This window comes from Salmo salar, chromosome 15 (genome assembly GCF_965601325.2).
Source record: "Salmo salar chromosome 15, fSalSal1, whole genome shotgun sequence".
Lineage (NCBI taxonomy): Eukaryota > Metazoa > Chordata > Actinopteri > Salmoniformes > Salmonidae > Salmo > Salmo salar.
Genome location: NC_138305.1, coordinates 84680389 through 84697615, shown reverse-complemented (window position 1 = coordinate 84697615; position 17227 = coordinate 84680389). Strand labels below are relative to the sequence as shown.

The 17227-nt window shown below is 42.0% G+C and overlaps 1 protein-coding gene across 1 annotated transcript; it reads right to left on the bottom strand.

The window, feature by feature from the left end:
- Positions 1-1778: 1778 nt before the first annotated feature.
- On the bottom strand, positions 1779-16349 carry LOC106572021 (transmembrane protein 240). The gene is made up of 4 exons (XM_014145722.3): positions 15501-16349; positions 15053-15159; positions 6713-6921; positions 1779-2923 (listed from the first exon to the last, which is right to left on the bottom strand). Exons 1-4 carry the CDS (start codon positions 15555-15557, stop codon positions 2769-2771), a joined length of 528 nt encoding a protein of 175 aa, XP_014001197.1. The 5' UTR covers positions 15558-16349; the 3' UTR covers positions 1779-2768.
- Between the last annotated feature and the right edge of the window lie 878 nt (positions 16350-17227).

The window sequence follows — 17227 nt, the reverse complement described above, 5'->3', positions numbered from 1 at the left end:
CTGGGTAATCACACTTTGCGATAAAAGGAGATGCGATACTCAGAAAATGAGCTAATATACAGAGCTCGGCGCCATCTTGGAAACAATCGCATGTCACATCTCATCTTGTATAATATTGTCAATAATCGCCTACCTTTAGTTGTCTTCATCAGAAAGCATCCCAGGTCCACAACAGATGTATTTTCGGTCAAAAAGTCCATACTTCACGTTCCATTAGCCTGCTGTTGGTAGCGCGTCCTATGGCTCTCTCCAAGCGCAGGGCTGAAGTTCCGGATAAAATGAGATTCTCCCGCCTGTAGGTTCGTTCAAACATGTCAAACGTTGTAAAACATTAATCTTCAGGACCTGTAACACCAAGAGAGCCAATAAGATTCGAGGGGGATGATTTCATTGCCTTTAAAACCGTTTCCAAAGGTGGGGGTAGACATGGCCGCCGGCGTCATAATGGTGATGGCCCATCCCCTGTGACCAATTTCCAACGCGTCTCATTCACTGAGTTTCGACTGTATAAGGCTAAAACCACTGTGAAAAGACTGGCGACATCTAGTGGAAGCAATAGGAAGTGCTCACTGAACCATGGTTAACGGTGTGATTTATAGGGAAAGATGAGAAGTCGAGTCCACAATTCTGAATTCCACTTCCTGTTTCAATCGGTCTCGGGGTTTTGACTGCCATTTGAGTTCTGTTATACTCACAGACACCATTCAAACAGTTTTAGAAACTTTAGGGTGTTTTCTATCCATATATAATAAGTATATGCATGCCCTAGCTTCTGAGTTTGATTAGTAGGCCGTTGAAAATGGGAACGATTTTTTTTCAAAATGCACTGTGGCGCCCCCTACCCTAGGGTATCCTCAAGAGGACCTAACTCCTACCTTAACCACTAGCCTAGCTAACGTTAGCCACCTAGCCAGAATTTGCAACATATACGTTTTTAAAATGTGTAGCATATTGTAAGTTTTGCAAACGGGTACCACATTGTACATTTAGCAAATTCTTAAACATATAATACGAATTGTAATTCGGAACATATCATACAAAATGAGTGATGGACATCCACAAATTAATACATACCATATGAAACAGTGTCTTGGATTTACATACAGAATAATACAAAATGCTCTGAGACCAGGTTGAACCACAGAGGAAATAAAAGCTACAGATTGAACCTCTACTTGCAAAGTTTTTACATTCATCAACATCGAACTGCTGATTTTGTAGATCATGGTGTCCCTAATGTCTGCATATAAAATAATTATTGGATGAGAGGATTGACCACTGACTGATTTCAAATGTAATTCCTATACAAACCACAAACATGTGTAACAGTTAAATAGTCTGTAACAATGTGTAACTACACTGTAATTACTGTACCTGCCTATGTAAGCACAATGTTTAAATACCTAGATATTAAGAATTCTTATGGGAAAGTGGTGCTGATCATTAAGCAAAATGAACAAAAATGTCACACTATCCCTTTAATCTTATTTTTAAAAGTCCCAGACATACCAGAAGTAGCTTCTGAGGTTAATTGGTGTTCATGAAATCACGTTTTTATTTCTTGAGTAATTAAACCAGAATTAGGAATACTGCATGTGGATGGCATATACTAAAATATTCAATTGCCCTGAACAGTTGATTTACATTCCATATTTCCTGTTTAAAAAAATAACCGCTCACAAGTACAACCTCTAGGAATTCTGTTTTTTCTACATCCATACACTGTTCAATGGTATGGCAACTGATGTTGAGGCAATGACACATTCAAACATCAGGGGTCACTGTTGTGCTTCAATGGCACCTTTAATAAAACAGACATTTTATCTTCACAACAGCAATGTCTGGACAGAGAGGGAGAGAGGGACTGGGTGAGGGTTCCCACTGCTTCTAGGCTGGTTGCTTCTGATAAGTATGAAGGAATTGGATATAGCAAATTGGGAAGTGCTATTGGACACAATATTGGGAAGACGAGGGAAGCACTGAACTGTCTCCGTCTTATCTTGGCTGGCAATTAATTTTCTACCGTCTTATAAATAATAACACAGTGCAGAGAACCCTAACCACAAACGTATGCTCCCCTCCCCCTCTTATATTTACAGGTAAAATTAATACATTCAGTTAATTCACTAAGTAACAAAACAAATGAATCTGTATTTTTAGCAGACATCACACTGTTCACTTCCAGACGGCTGACATCCTCCTCTTTCCTACGCTCAGTTTATCCTTCCATACAGTCCATCAGCTCTACTCGTAACACTTGACTCACCACACTCACGAACAAACCTACCCTGTGTTCCCACTTCCCCATATTTAGAAGTATTTACAGAAGCAGCAATCTAAACTTCCCATCATAAAATCTTGAAACCCACCCCTTTCCATTTACCTCCCTCCCACTTTAGAGAAATACCCTCCCCATAGAGAATTTATTTTATAAACACTGTGCCCCCCCACATCGTACCCTGTTCTAAAAGATCATGCCAAGTTTCAACAATGAACACAGAACATTTTTCTATACAGAAAGCACCCTTAAAAATGCTTGTTTTTCCTTCCTACCTCAATGGTGGACATGGACATAGACAAGATTTCAGTGACGACTATCTTCTGCTCGAGTTTGGATTGGTGGGTGCTGACTTGTGTCAAGGTCATCGTAAGAAAGTCTCGGGCCAGGTGTGTTATGAACAGTCGGAGGGCAGTTTCCCAGTGTCTCTGAGGCAGCAGTTGGCCTTGGGGCAGTTTGAGGGGCTGGAGGGGGGATTCTTGTTTCAGAGTCAGAGGTGGCGTGGGCTGGGGTGGCCGTTGTGGTAGAGCTTCTGCTTGATGTGGACCATGTTGCCAGTGGAGTCCTCCAGCTGTCTGAGCTGGGCGCGTCGACGCAGATCTCGAAGGTTACAGAATGAGGGGAGCCATGACCAGGAAGGGGTGTCTGGGGGACAAGAGGAGAGAGGGAGGTTGTTAGAGGAGTGAAGAAACTAGAGAAGTGAGATAAACGATTAGAACATGTATCTCATTGTGGGGTAATAAGAGAATGGGAGTGAATTTGGTTATGTTTATTAGATGCCCAAAATGTCCTTGATGCTCCCATCAACCTAATCCTTGGTAGTACAATAGTCCAATTACAGAAACACATTTGTTGCCCACACATTCATCTGCCAAACATAGAATTTTACCCATACTGTACGTGGTACACTATATATACAAAGTATGTGGACACCCTTTCAAATTAGTGGATTCGGCTATTTCAGCCACACCTGCTGACAGGTGTATAAAATCGAGCACTCCGCCATGCAATCTCCATAGACATACATTGGCAGTAGAATGGCCTCAATGAAGAGCTCAGTGACTGTCCTCGGTTGTAATACTCATTACCAAGTTCCAAACTGCCTTCACCATATGGCAGTCTGATGGACAAATCTGTGTTTGGCGGATGCCAGGAGAACGCTGTAAAGTTTGCTCGAGGAGGAATAATGGTCTGGGACTGTTTTTCATGGTTCGGACTAGGCCCCTCAGTTTCAGTGATAGGAAATGTTAATGCTACAGCATACAATGACATTCTGCGCTTCCAACTTTGTGGCAACAGTTTAGGGAAGGCCCTTTCCTGTTTCAGCATGACAATGCACCCGTGTGAAAAGAGAGGTTCATACAGAAATGGTTTGTCGAGATCGGTGTAGAAGAACTTGAGTGATCTGCACAGAGCCCTGACCTCAACCCCATCAAACACCTTTGGGATGAATTGTAACGCAGACTGCAAGCCAGGCCTAATCGCCCAACATCAGTGCCCGACCTTACTAAGGCTCTTGTGGTTGAATGGAACCAATTCCCCGCAGCAATGTTCCAACATCTAGGTCCCGTGTGGCTCAGTTGGTAGAGCATGGTGTTTGCAACGCCAGGGCTGTGGGTTCGATTCCCATGGGGGACCAGTACGGAGAAAAAATTTAGAAAATGTATGCATTCACTACTGTAAGTCGCTCTGGATAAGAGCGTCTGCTAAATGACTAAAATGTAAATGTAAAAATCTAGTGGAAAGCCTTCCCAGAAGAGGCTGTTATAGCAGCAAAGGGGGGACCAACTCCATATTAATGCCCATGATTTTGGAATGAGATGTTCGACGAGCAGATGTCCACATACTTTTTCTCATGTAGTGTATGTACGTTTCAATTTATATATCCTGCTATACATTAATAATAGCGACTTGAAAAAATCATTTTGGATTTCTTTCCCCAAGCATATGAGTGTGAGGTAAAAATGTATGGAGGGATTTGTCCCTGTCAGGCTTAGATGGTGAGGCCCGCTGAGATGGGAGAGAAACAGGAGGGAGAGCCCCAGACAGCACTAGCAAATGTCCCTGCAAAAGGTTGGGGGGGGGGGAGTAGCTGGAAGAAGGGAGGGAGGAGGGAGTTATTTATAACTGTGAATGGGTATGAAATCCACAAGGACTGTTCTGAAGGGTATCCAAAGGAAACGAGAGAACGAGACAGGTCCTTCTCATTTCAATAAAAGGATGGAGAGATGGAGATGGAGTCAGGAGAAAAATGTAAATGGTAATGTAATGCGGAAAGTGGGGTGAGGGCAGAAATGTTAAGGTCTTTCTACGGAGGGAGGGAAGGGGGCGATGGCTTTGCCAAGTCATAATTTTCCCCTTTTGTTATCATATTTTGTTACCCTATTTTGCGAAATCAAATGTCTTTCCACCAATGTCACTGGTGCCAAAGAATATGAATCAGTTATTCATGAGAAATAGACAATAAGAAAGGAATCATCCCTTTCCAAAAGGATGCTGTATAAAGAAAATGGATAGAAAAGGGGGATTCAATAACTGAATGGAGAGCATATAGAGTATATAGGGTATATAGATATAGGGTATATAGATGGAATTAGAAAAAGCAAAAGGAATCAATGTGGTGTGTGTGTTTGTGTGTCTGTATGGTGTGCATGTTTCTACCTCGCCCGCCATTCCAGCTGCTCTCTTTCACTCTATTAATAGCTCCCGAGGAGAGAGAGAGAGAGAGAGAGAGAGAGAGAGAGAGAGAGAGAGAGAGAGAGAGAGAGAGAGAGAGAGAGAGTGTGTGTGTGTTTAGAGAGAGAGTGTATGTGGGGGTGGGGAAGTGACAGTATCTGCACCCCCCCCTTTCCTTCCCACTCCGTCAGCCTTACCTTCACTCCCCATCTCAGGGAGGATAAACGAGTCTGACCCGCCAACACCGGTGAAGGGGCATTCCTTCCATGCACAAGGATTCCAGCACAAAGTAAAGCCTAGAGCCACCCTTCTATACCTCGAGGGAATCATTTGAATGTATAATCTGGGTATATTTTTTACGTTGATGTTATGCACAGAATATCAAATGGGTTGATTCTGTGCTGCAAAGCTAAAGCAGTTGTTTCTTGCCTAATACTACTAGAATCACAATCTAAGACTGGCAATATATGTATGCTTCAAACTACCAAATTCTCTTTTATCATCAAGAAAAATATGACATGCATCAAAAAAATATATATAATACATACTTTTAATTTAGTATTTTCAGGACATAAAATAATGTAATACTGTTTTTTAGTACCCCATCTTTGTGTACTGGTTTCATATTAATCAAAGTTAATTAATTGGCCATCTCTTTCATTTACACTCACTAGACATTTTACCCCTCTATTTTCTGACCGTAGCAGCAGTCATCCAGGTCACATCACCTACATTAGCATTGTCTTATATCTAAAGGATCCAGGCCAGCTACAAAATATAGGCCTGTTTTGACATTGAGAGCTGCACAAGATAAAGCTTAGCTGACATTATTGGAATATTCCAACACTTATATAAGAACACTGGATAAATGATTGAATCAGGAGTAGGAGTATGGACAAGAAGTCCTCTAATATGTTCACATTGGCATAGCCTCGCCCCCAGTGAGGTCTGGCTTGCTAATCTAACATTGGCAAGACTTGAGACATTGTATATCTTTGTGGTGTATAGACAAGTGCCCTCTGTATTACGGGTAGGGGATCTTTGTCTCAGTCAATCAGTATGTACTAAACACATGACATCTGAGGGCAGCAATATTTCCACAGCAATATTCATATGAGTTTCCCTATGCCTGTACTTTACACACAGAATTATTCCCCCTCAATGGAAACAAAGTAAGCTTTTTCCAATTTCCTTCACCCACTAATTACCTGCATAACGTCTTAATTCCAATCCATGACCACAACACACTGCACACAGTACTGTACATTAAATATCCTGTGAGACAATTCATTTAGCCTGGAACACACTTTTCCCTTTTTCCCCTATTAAATTATTTATTTGAAAAAACAACTGAGCCCTTATGTCCTCAAGTTCTGTAAAGTTTCCCATAACCATCACTTATAGCCAGGTGGGTTGGGCTATCCACCCACCCAAGGAAGCCTGGTTTCAATTGGTTTCAATGAATGGTACGGTGGTCAACAGCAGCTTGTATGTCAATTCTGGCCATTTGCACACCCATGTCACATCCCCAAGAAAATATGTAGGAGTAACACTGATCAACCTCATATAATGTAGCAGTCAAAATATTAACACCAATACCACTTCACTCACCATCTCTCCTTTCACGGAGGTGGGAATCAACAAAACAATACTTCTCTCATCAGATTATTGAAAACATTTCTGCTCATTCTGCGGCACATTTGTCAGGCCATGTCAAAGTTTTCCCAGTCAAACGGACCAAGTCTCTGGTTGACTCACCATAGTAGCGGCTGGCCCTCCATGCCCTGACAGCACAGTGCAGCACTCCGTCCAGCCACAGTAGGAGCCAGCTGATACAGAAGCCCAGCAGCAGCCCCAGCATCAGGTCCATCTCCTGCTTGGTCACGCTGTCACTCACAAAGTAGTTCTCCGACGAGTCCACCAGAGAATGGTCCCCATCGTACGGGATCACATAGTGGACATGATGCCTGGAAGAGACCAAGCTGGAGGTTAGAAGGTGTTAGTGATGGAGGGAAGGACAAGGACAAGATGAGATGGGGCAAGGGTGAAATTAGGGGGGTGGGTGATGAAATTGGGTAAATAGCAAGAATTCTCATTACTGATTTGGTACAAATTGGAGAATAGAAAGGCATGCTGGTGAATAGAGAATAATTAATATCTAGAAACATACTCAAACATCAGTGGAAACAGCTGCGATATGAAAATAAATGTGTCTCATTCCTGTTTCCAATTCCAATTCCAAATAAACACCAGAGTATTATCAAAGCCTTACATAACAGCATTCCTAACGTTGCTCTCAAAGGTAGCCTACATCTCATACAATGAGAACCTGTGGTTCACAAGCAGTGATCTGACAAGCTAGCAATCGCAGGGGCAAAATGAAATTACTGTGGATGTGGCCTCAGGCCTGATCCTCAACACCCTCATGGGTGCGTGGTTAGTCCCCTCCTGTACTCATGTTCACCCACGACTGCGTGGCCAAGCATGACTCCAACACCATCATTAAGATTGCTGACGACACAACAGTGGTAGGCCGGATCACTGACAACAATGAGACAGCCTATAGGGAGGAGGTCAGAGACCTGGCAGTGTGGTACCAGGACAACAACCTCTCCCTCAACGTGTGCAAGACAAAGGAACTGATCGTGGACTACAGGAAAAGGAGGGCCGAACACGCCCTCATTCACATCGACGGGGCTGTAGTGGAGTGGGTCGAGAGTTTCAAGTTCCTTGGTGTCCACATCATCAACATCCAAAAACACCAAGACAGTTGTGAAGAGGGCACGACAACGCCTTTTCCCCCTCAGGAGAGTGAAAAGATGTGGCATGGGTTCCCAGATCCTCAAAAAGTTCAACAGCTGCCCCATCGAGAGCATCCTGACCGGTTACATCACAGCTTTGTATGGCAACTGCTCGGCATCTGACCGTAAGGCGCTACAGAGGGTAGTGCGTACGGCCAATACATCACAGATGCCAAGTTTCCTGCCATCCAGGACCTACAATATATACTAGGCAGTGTCAGAGGAAGGCTCAAAAAATTGTCAAAGACTCCAGTCACCCAAGTCATAGACTGTTCTCTCTGCTACCGCAAGGCAAGTAGTACCAGAGCGCCTAAGTCTAGGTCCAAAAGGCTCCTCTACCCCCAAGCCATAAGACTGCTGAACAATTAATCAAATGGCCACCTGGACCATTTGCATCGTCACTTGACCCCTACCTATATGTACAAATTATCTTGACTAACCTGTACCCCTGCACATTGTATCCCCTGTATATAGCCTCGTTATTGTTATTACATTTTTTTATTACATTTTTTTATTTAGTAAATATTTTCTTAACTCTATTTTCTTAAAACTGCATTGTTGTTTACGGGCTTATAAGTAAGCATTTCACGGTAAGGTCTACTACACCTGTTGTATTCGATGAATGTGACAAATACAAATTTATTTAATTTAATTTGATTCCACATGCACTTAAGGTAGGCTCAGTTAGCGTTCAAGCTCAGGTTGCCTCATCTGTCCATCTGTTCCATTAAATGTTTATGCTGAGAGGGTAAACATTTTATGTAAAATTAGTAGCTCTTATTTAAGAGCATTTCCATTGCAGTAAAAGACAACGTGGGTTGCGTCTCAAATGGCACATTTTTCCCTAAATAGTGCACTACTTTTGACCAGAGCCTGAATGCAGCCACTGTGTCACTCACTTTCCATTGGCTTAATTTAGGGGAGTCATGCACCCCCAAAATCTGACAGGCCACAAAGTATTTGAGGATAGTGTCTTGAACGCACGAACAAAACGCCGCTATTTGGATATAACAATGGATTATTTGGGACCAAACCAACATTTGTTATTGGGAGTGCATTCTGACGAAGAACAGCAAAGGTAATAACATTTTTCTTATAGTAAATCTGACTTTGGTGAGTGCTAAACTTGCTGGGTGTCTAAATAGCTAGCCCTGTGATGCCGGGCTATCTACTGAGAATATTGCAAAATGTGCTTTCACCGAAAAGGTATTTTAAAATCGGACATAGCGAGTGCATAGAGGAGTTCTGTATCTATAATTCTTAAAATAATTGTTATGCTTTTTGTGAACGTTTATCGTGAGTAATTTAGTAAATTCACCGGCAGTGTTCGGTGGGAATGCTAGTCACATGCTAGTCACATGCTAATGTAAAAAGCTGGTTTTTGATATAAATATGAACTTGATTGAACAAAACATGCATGTATTGTATAACATAATGTCCTAGGGTTGCCATCTGATGAAGATCATCAAAGGTTAGTGCTGCATTTAGCTGTGGTTTTGTTTTTTGTGACATTATATGCTAGCTTGAAAAATGGGTGTCTGATTATTTCTGGCTGGGTACTCTGCTGACATAATCTAATGTTTTGCTTTCGTTGTAAAGCCTTTTTGAAATCGGACAGTGTGGTTAGATTAACGAGAGTCTTGTGTTTAAAATTGTGTAAAATAGTCATATGTTTGAAAAATTGACATTTTTGAGGTATTTGAATATTGCGCCACGGGATTACACTGGCTGTTGAGTAGATCACCTAGCCCAGAGAGGCTAGAGTCGCTCTACTCTACTCTTACTGTTTGTTTCTATTCACTGTGTATCTTATCATTCAAATTGTAGCATTACATCAACTAACAGATGTCTTTCAGTGAGGTTCTGCACAGCAGATGTTGCAGTATCGCAGTAGGAGGTTTGCTTTCTAGGCTAGGAACGTTCTGTGATACAATTTGGGACATAGGAACATCAGCAATTCCCCCAACAATAACGAATGATGAACTCCATTTAAAGGCTCACTGTATAAATATATGTATATTTTTTTGAATATCTAAGCATATCTCTTGGGCTGTCTGTATCCTCCTAACTGAAATAAAATTGTGGCTAGTAGTATTACAGAGAAACAACAACAAAAAAGATTATACGGTGCATTCGGAAAGTATTCAGACCCCTTGACTTTTCCCACATTTTGTTATGTTACAGCCTTATCCTAAAATAGATTAAATACATTTTTCCCCTCATTAATCTACACACAATACCCCATAATCACAAAGCGAATACAGGTTTTTAGAATTTTTGGCAGAAATATAAGATCCCACAGTTGACAGTGCAAAAACCAAGCCATGAGGTCGAAGGAATGTCTGTAGAGCTCCAAGACATGATTGTGTCGAGGCACAGATGTGGAGAAGGGTACCAAAAAGATTCTGCAGTATTAAAGGGCCCCAAGAAAAACATTCTTAAATGGAAGAAGTTTGGAACCACCTACACTCTTCTTAGAGCTGTCCGCCTGTCCAAACTTAGCAATCGCGTGAGATGTGCTTTAGTCAGAGACATGACCAAGAACCCGTTGGTCACTCTGACAGAGCTCCAGAGTTCTTCTGTGGAGATGAGAGATCCTTCCAGAAGGACCACCATCTCTGCAACACTCCACCAGTCAGGCCTTTATGGTAGAGTGGCCAGACGGAAGCCACTCCTCAGTAAAAGGCACATGACAGCCCACTTGGAGTTTGTCAAAAGGCACCTAAAGGACTCTCAGACCATGAGAAAGAAGATTCTCTGATCTGATGAAACCAAGATCGAACACTTTGGCCTGAATGCCAAGTGTCACGTCTGGAGGAAACCTGGCACCATCCCTACGGTGAAGCATGGTGGTGGCAGCATCATGTTGTGGGGATGTTTTTGAGCGGCAGAGACTGGGAGACTAGTCAGGATTGAGGAAAAGATGAACAGAGTAAAGTACAGGGAGATCCTTGATGAAAACCTGCTCCAGAGTGCTCAGGACCTCAGACTGGGAGAAAGGTTCACCTTCCAACAGGACAATGACCCTAAGCACACAGCAAAGACAACGCAGGAGTGGCTTCGGGACTAGTCTCTGAATGTCCTTGAGTAAAGGGTCTGAATACTTGTGTAAATGTGACATTTCAGTTTTTATTTTTAATAAAGATCAAGGGGTCTGAATACTTTCTAAATGCACTGTGATTATATATACACTGAACAAAAATATAAACGCAACATGCAACAATTTCAACGATTTTAATGAGTTATAGTACATATAAGTAAATCAGTCAAATGAAATAAATTAATTATGCCCGAATCTATGGATTTCACATGACTGGGCAAGGGTGCAGCCATAGGCCCACCCACTTGGCAGCCAGGCCCATCCACTGGGGAGCCAGGCCCAGTCAATCAGAATTAGTTTTTCCCCACAAAAGGGCTTTATTACAGACAGAAATACTCCTCAGTTTCATCAGTTGTCTGGATGGCTGGTCTCAGACGATGCCACAGGTGAAGAAGCCGGATGTGGAGGTCCTGAGCTGGTGTGGTTACACGTGGTCTGCGGTTGTGAGGCCGGTTGGAAGAACTGACAAATTCTCTAAAATGACGTTGGAGGTGGCTTATAGTAGAGAAATTAACATAATTGTATCTGGCAACAGCTCTGGTGGACATTCCTGCAGTCAGCATGCCAATTGCACACTCCCTCAAAAGTTGAGACATCTGTGGCATTGTGTTGGGTGACAAAACTGCACATTTTAGAGTGGCCTTTTATTGTCCCCAGCACAAGGTGCACCTGTGTAATAATCATGCTGTTTAAATCAGCTTCTTGATATGCCCCCTGGCAGGTGGATGGTCCTGTGCGGCTCAGTTGGTAGAGCATAGCACTTGAAATGCCAGGGTTGTGGGTTTGATTCCCACAGGAGACCAGTATGAATGAGAATGTATGCACTCGCTACTATAAGTCACTCTGGATAAGAGCGTCTGCTAAATGACAGGCAAAGGAGAAATGCTCACTAACAGGGATTTAACAAATTTGTGCACAAAATATGAGAGAAATAAGTTTTTTGTGCATGTGGAACATTTATGGGATCTTTAATTTCAGCTCATGAAACATGGGACCAACACTTTACATGTTGCATTTAAAAGTTCGCACACACCTACTCACTCAAGGGTTTTTCTTTATTTGGACTATTCACTACATTGTAAAATAATAGTGAAGACATCAAAACTATGAAATAACACATTTGGAATCATGTAGAGTAATATCCAAAAAAAGGGTTAAACAAATCTAAATAAATTTTATATTTGAGATTCTTCAAAGTAGCCACCCTTTGCCTTGATGACAGCTTTGCACACTTGGCATTCTCTCAACCAGCTTCACCTGGAGTTCCCACACATGCTGAGCACTTGTTGGCTGCTTTTCCTTCACTCTTCGGTCCAACTATCTCAATTGGGTTGCGGTCGGGTGAATGTGGAGGCCAGGTCATCTGATGCAGCACTCCATCACTCTCCTTCTTGGTCAAATAGCCATTACACAGCCTGGAGTTGTGTTGGGTCATCCTGTTGAAAAACAAATGATAGTCCCACTAAACGCAAACCAATGCTGTGGTAGCCATGATGGTTAAGTGTGCCTTGAATTCTAAATGAATCACAGATAGTGTCACCAGTAAAGCACCCCCACACCACCTCCTCCATGCTTCACAGTGGGAACCACACATGCAGAGATCATCAGTTCACCTACTCTGCGTCTCACAAAGATACGGAGGTTGGAACCAAAAATCTCACATTTGGACTCATCAGACCAAAAGACAGATATCCACTGGTCTAATGTCCATTGCTCATGTTTCTTGGCCCAAGCAAGTCTCTTCTTCTTATTGGTGTCCTTTAGCAGTGGTTTCTGTGCAGCAATTTGACCATGAAGGTCTGATTCACACAGTCTCCTCTGAACAGGTGATGTTGAGATATGTCTGTTACTTGAACTCTGTGAAGCATTTATTTGGGCTGCAATTTCTGAGGCTGGTAACTCTAATAAACTTATCTTCTGCAGCAGAGGTAACTCTGGGTCAGCAGAGGTAACTCTGGCAGTCCTCATGAAAGCCGGTTTCAGCTTTGCGGTTAATGGTTTTTGCGACTGCACTTGAAAAAACTTTCAAAGGTCTTGATATTTTCCGTAATGACTGACCTTCATGTCTTCAAGTAATTATGGACTGTCATTTCTCTTTGCTTATTTGAGCTGTTCTTGCCATTATATGGACAAATAGGGATATCTTCTGTATACCACCCCTACCTTGTCACAAAACAACTGACTGACTCAAATGCATGAAGACGGAAAGAAATTCCACAAATTAACTTTTAACAAGGCATACCTGTTAACTGAAATGCATTCCAGGTGACTACCTCATGAAGCTGGTTGAGAGAAGGCCAAGAGTGTGCAAAGCTGTCATCAAAGCAAAGGGTGGCTACAAATATAAAATATATTTGGATTTGTTTAACACTTTTTTGGTTTGTACATGATTCCATATGCGTTATTTCATAGTTTTGCTGTCTTCACTATTATTCTACAATGTAGAAAATAGTAAAAATAAAGAAAAACCCTTGAATGAGTAGGTGTGTCCAAACTTTTGACTGATACTGTAAAAAAAATTATAGGGAAAATCTTAGTACCCCTGTGCCCCCTATGGGCATGACGCCTCTGGCTTAATTAAAGACACTGACAACCAGAAGTGTGTTGGAAACAAAAGTGCAATTGTTGGGGTCTAGTTTAGGACTAGATGTACTGTATGTCCCCGGGTACAGAAAGGTAACAAGCACAAGTATGAAAATATATAATTAATTCAAAGCTAAGAATATTATATGCATTGCACATTGAATATTGAGTAGCAAAGATTTATCAATATTTAAAAACGATTTAAAATAAACCACACAAAAAACATTGCAATGATAAACGGCATAAATGATGTCACTAGACATAATTGGCATACATTTTTTACCTATGTGTCTCTACAATTCTTCTAAAGGCATATATAGGCCTAATATAGCATTATTATGAGAATTTCTTGAAATTAGAGGGAGTGAGAGAGAGGCCCTTCTCCAAATGTTAGCCAATATTATTTTATGATAACAATCCTGATCTTAGTGACACTTCATGACCCATATCTCAGGTTGTTGAACTGAAGGCAGTCAAAAGAACAGTATTCATATAGGGCCAAGACCTGCTACAATGTGACTATGCAGTGATATCACATCAGTGGGGCAACTCAGAACAGATGTTCCTGTCCTCAGTGAATGTATTAGATCCAAGCAAGTTAGGAATTCATTTGACTAAGATTCTGCACTGACCAAGAATAACCCAGCACTTACAAAATGTTGCAATATGTATGTGTTTGGACTCAGGCCTCAACTTGCCTTTATCCAGGGCTTAATATCCTAATGAAGTCGATAGGTGTGTATCTATTGGATCAGAGGGCTCTTATTTTAAAACCTGGCACAACACTGTTGCCATACCCTTGGGCAAGCTACAGCACTTAACAAAAATAAAATAAAACTTCCAAGACCAAGGGCCCAATTTTGGTTTACAGTTCCTGTATGTGAGCCAGTCATGTAAAACCTGTACCAATCTCATTGGAATTATTTAATGTTTTAAAACACACTAATTCAAGTAGTAAGGAGCCTAGACCACCAATCGAGAAAATATGAGGCTACATATAACTTGTATAGGCCTAATCACAACAGTAACAGAAAACCTGGCCTAATTATCATTAAACTAGGCCTAGTTATTTTATGTTTCATTTCATTTTCCGCCTTCATAATACTGGTTATAAGTAATAGATCAATGTATATATAGGCGCATTCTCACAACTGGTTCAATATAGGTATAGGCTAGCCCTAATGTCCTCTCTCCAACAACATTTCCTCATATCTAAATATTTAAAATGATTCCTTAGCCCATTCCTCATAATTCATAACATATTTATGGCTCACGTATGCAGTAAAAGCCAAATAACTGAATAAGGCTTAAAAGCTAGGCGTCGCAAAAATAAGGCTACCCTTCGGTTAGACACACGCATACTCGAATAAAACCATAGTCGACATCCATTACGTACATTTTCAAGAGATTAGGCCTATGCATGGTGCATGTTTGGAGGCTTATTAAAACGAACAGTTCAGCAGGAGAAATCATTCGGGAGGCCTATTGAGCGAGTATGAGCCTATGATTAGACGGGTAACATAGCAGCTATCTTGACTCTATAGGCTACGCTTTCATTTCAGATGTTTGTATACCTCCGGACGAATCACTGTATGATATATTTTTTTTTTTTACCTTCCACAGTTGCAATGACAGACGCGGTCTTCCCCTCGTAGATGCGGTAAGATGTAGTTGTGAAAGCGATCCAGTAGTGCGTTCATGTCCATTAAACAGGCTATCGCCTGCAAATAACCATTCGAGTCAACTCACATGACAAGCACCATTTCCAACACAACACCGTTATATGACCTGGCATTAGGCTACAGTCCATATAAGAGAAATCGAAAAATACATTTGGAAATCCACTTTGCAACCCTCGTTCTAAAATGTTCTTTAGATTGTTTATTTATGATAGCCAAGGTATGTATGTAGGCTACTTTCTCAAGTCATCGTTATTTTCAGGGATATCAAATGTGATCTGTAGGCTATTTGTAATAGCTATAGCTACATTAGTCTATAGATAAAATGCTGTAGGCGTTTAACACACACGATGGGGGGCACAATAAAAAGCAAAATATCTTACCATTACAACTGAAGCGCCAAGAATCATAAAAATCATGGTGGTTGTGATCATATGCATCAAAACTTCCAAACTCGCCGCCGTTCTCTAGCCTTCTCTACCTGTCCCAGGATGAGACGGTCATTGAGGCGCCCTTACTGCACCGGACTCTCCGTCCCTCCAAACTTGCCAGATTAGAGCGCAATTAACCAGTGCAGGGGGGTCTCCCTCTGTCCCCCTTTTGACACACGCACTCACGGTCTTCACAGTCTATGCTACTCCCCATCCAGTAATGCGTCGATCTGTTGGCGCGGACCGGGTCGTGGACGGGTTTGCGTTCGGTGCCGCGTTTGCTGCCCCGGGAACGGCGAAAAGAGGGTGCTGGTGGAGAGGGTGTCCTAGCCTGATTACTAATGCAATTATGTTATTTTCACGGCAGCCTACGTACCGATCTCATAAAAAAAATCGCAGCAAACAGGAGAACGGGTGAGACGGTCGTCTCACGGGGATGTCCCTGGTTATTGCCCTTCCTCCAAGACAGCACTTCATTAGTTATTATTAATAAGATCCTCCTCCATCGATGGTAGCATTTAATTACTCCATTCAGATTTGTTCAAAAATTGCGGTTGCGCTTTTTAGGCTACATCAGTCGTTGTCTTCTTACATGTAAATAGCTTGATAACATCGATATCAAGCCGAATCGAGATGAAGATCCAGTCGGAACCGGAACAACCCTACCCTCAGCCCAGTAAAGATCAGGCAACGGCAGCTGCATCAACGCCCGGGGCCAGACACGCATGATTATCCCACCTCGTCTTAGCCATCGAGTCAGGAGCATCCACCTTCCCTTTTCGTGTGGGTGGGTGTGTGTGTGTGTATGTGAAAAAGACAGAGAGACAGAGAGAGAGAGAAACAGAGAGAGAGAGAGAGTGGGGGGGGGGGGGGGGGGGGGGGGATTCTGTGTCCCGATTGCATTTCTCTGTGAAACACTCAGACATTCAAGCAAATCATTCCTAGAATATGCGCGATGGTTTAACATATATATATTCACCCGCTTTACTGATCACCCCCTCGTCATACCAGTCTCTCGCTCTCTAGTCTCTCCCCTCTCGACGTTGCAGTTCATTTTCGGATTCTGTGCCATTTCGCTTCGCTGAATTCCTGATTGCGGCCAACTTGTCATTGGCTGGCACTGTGTGATACAAGATTGCACTTTATGCGCTTTTTGTATCAGCCTTTAAAAAGCGACTGCTTTTTTTATTTACCCGCATTACAACGGGTAAATGAATGAAGGTTGGGTTTTGATTGGTGATGTCCATTTGACCACTAAGGGGGTGAACGACTGCGGTCATTACTCTCCATCCAATATCTGACAGTGAGACAGACCTACCCAGTAGCTCCGACTGTTTACATAAGATAACACGTCGCACATTTTTTTACTTGAGAAATACTGTACCAAACACCTTAGTTAGATGTGAAACTGAACAAGTAAAACATACTTGGCAAAAAAAGTCGAAATTAATTACAGATTTCTTGAATTATCTTTCGGAGATTTCGAAAAAATGAAATAGGCTTCAAAGTCTATAGTGTCTCATGGGGGACAAACATCATTAACCAAACCCGGAATCGGTCAGGATACACACCTCCAAGACTTGAATCTAGTTTTTCTAATGAGCAACATAAAAACACTTGCCAATCGGCATGCTCTGTGGATCATCAAGGCAAAAACGCGAACGTCTAGCAACACAAAG

Excerpts from the sequence above, each read along its gene's own strand:
- LOC106572021 (XM_014145722.3), bottom strand. The coding sequence starts at position 15,557 with ATGCATATGATCACAACCACCATGATTTTTATGATTCTTGGCGCTTCA. Across the intron at positions 15,160-15,500 it reads TTGGCGCTTCAGTTGTAATG|GCGATAGCCTGTTTAATGGA; the intron begins GTAAGATATTTT and ends GGTTATTTGCAG. Across the intron at positions 2,924-6,712 it reads GAGGGCCAGCCGCTACTATG|ACACCCCTTCCTGGTCATGG; the intron begins GTGAGTCAACCA and ends CTTGTCCCCCAG.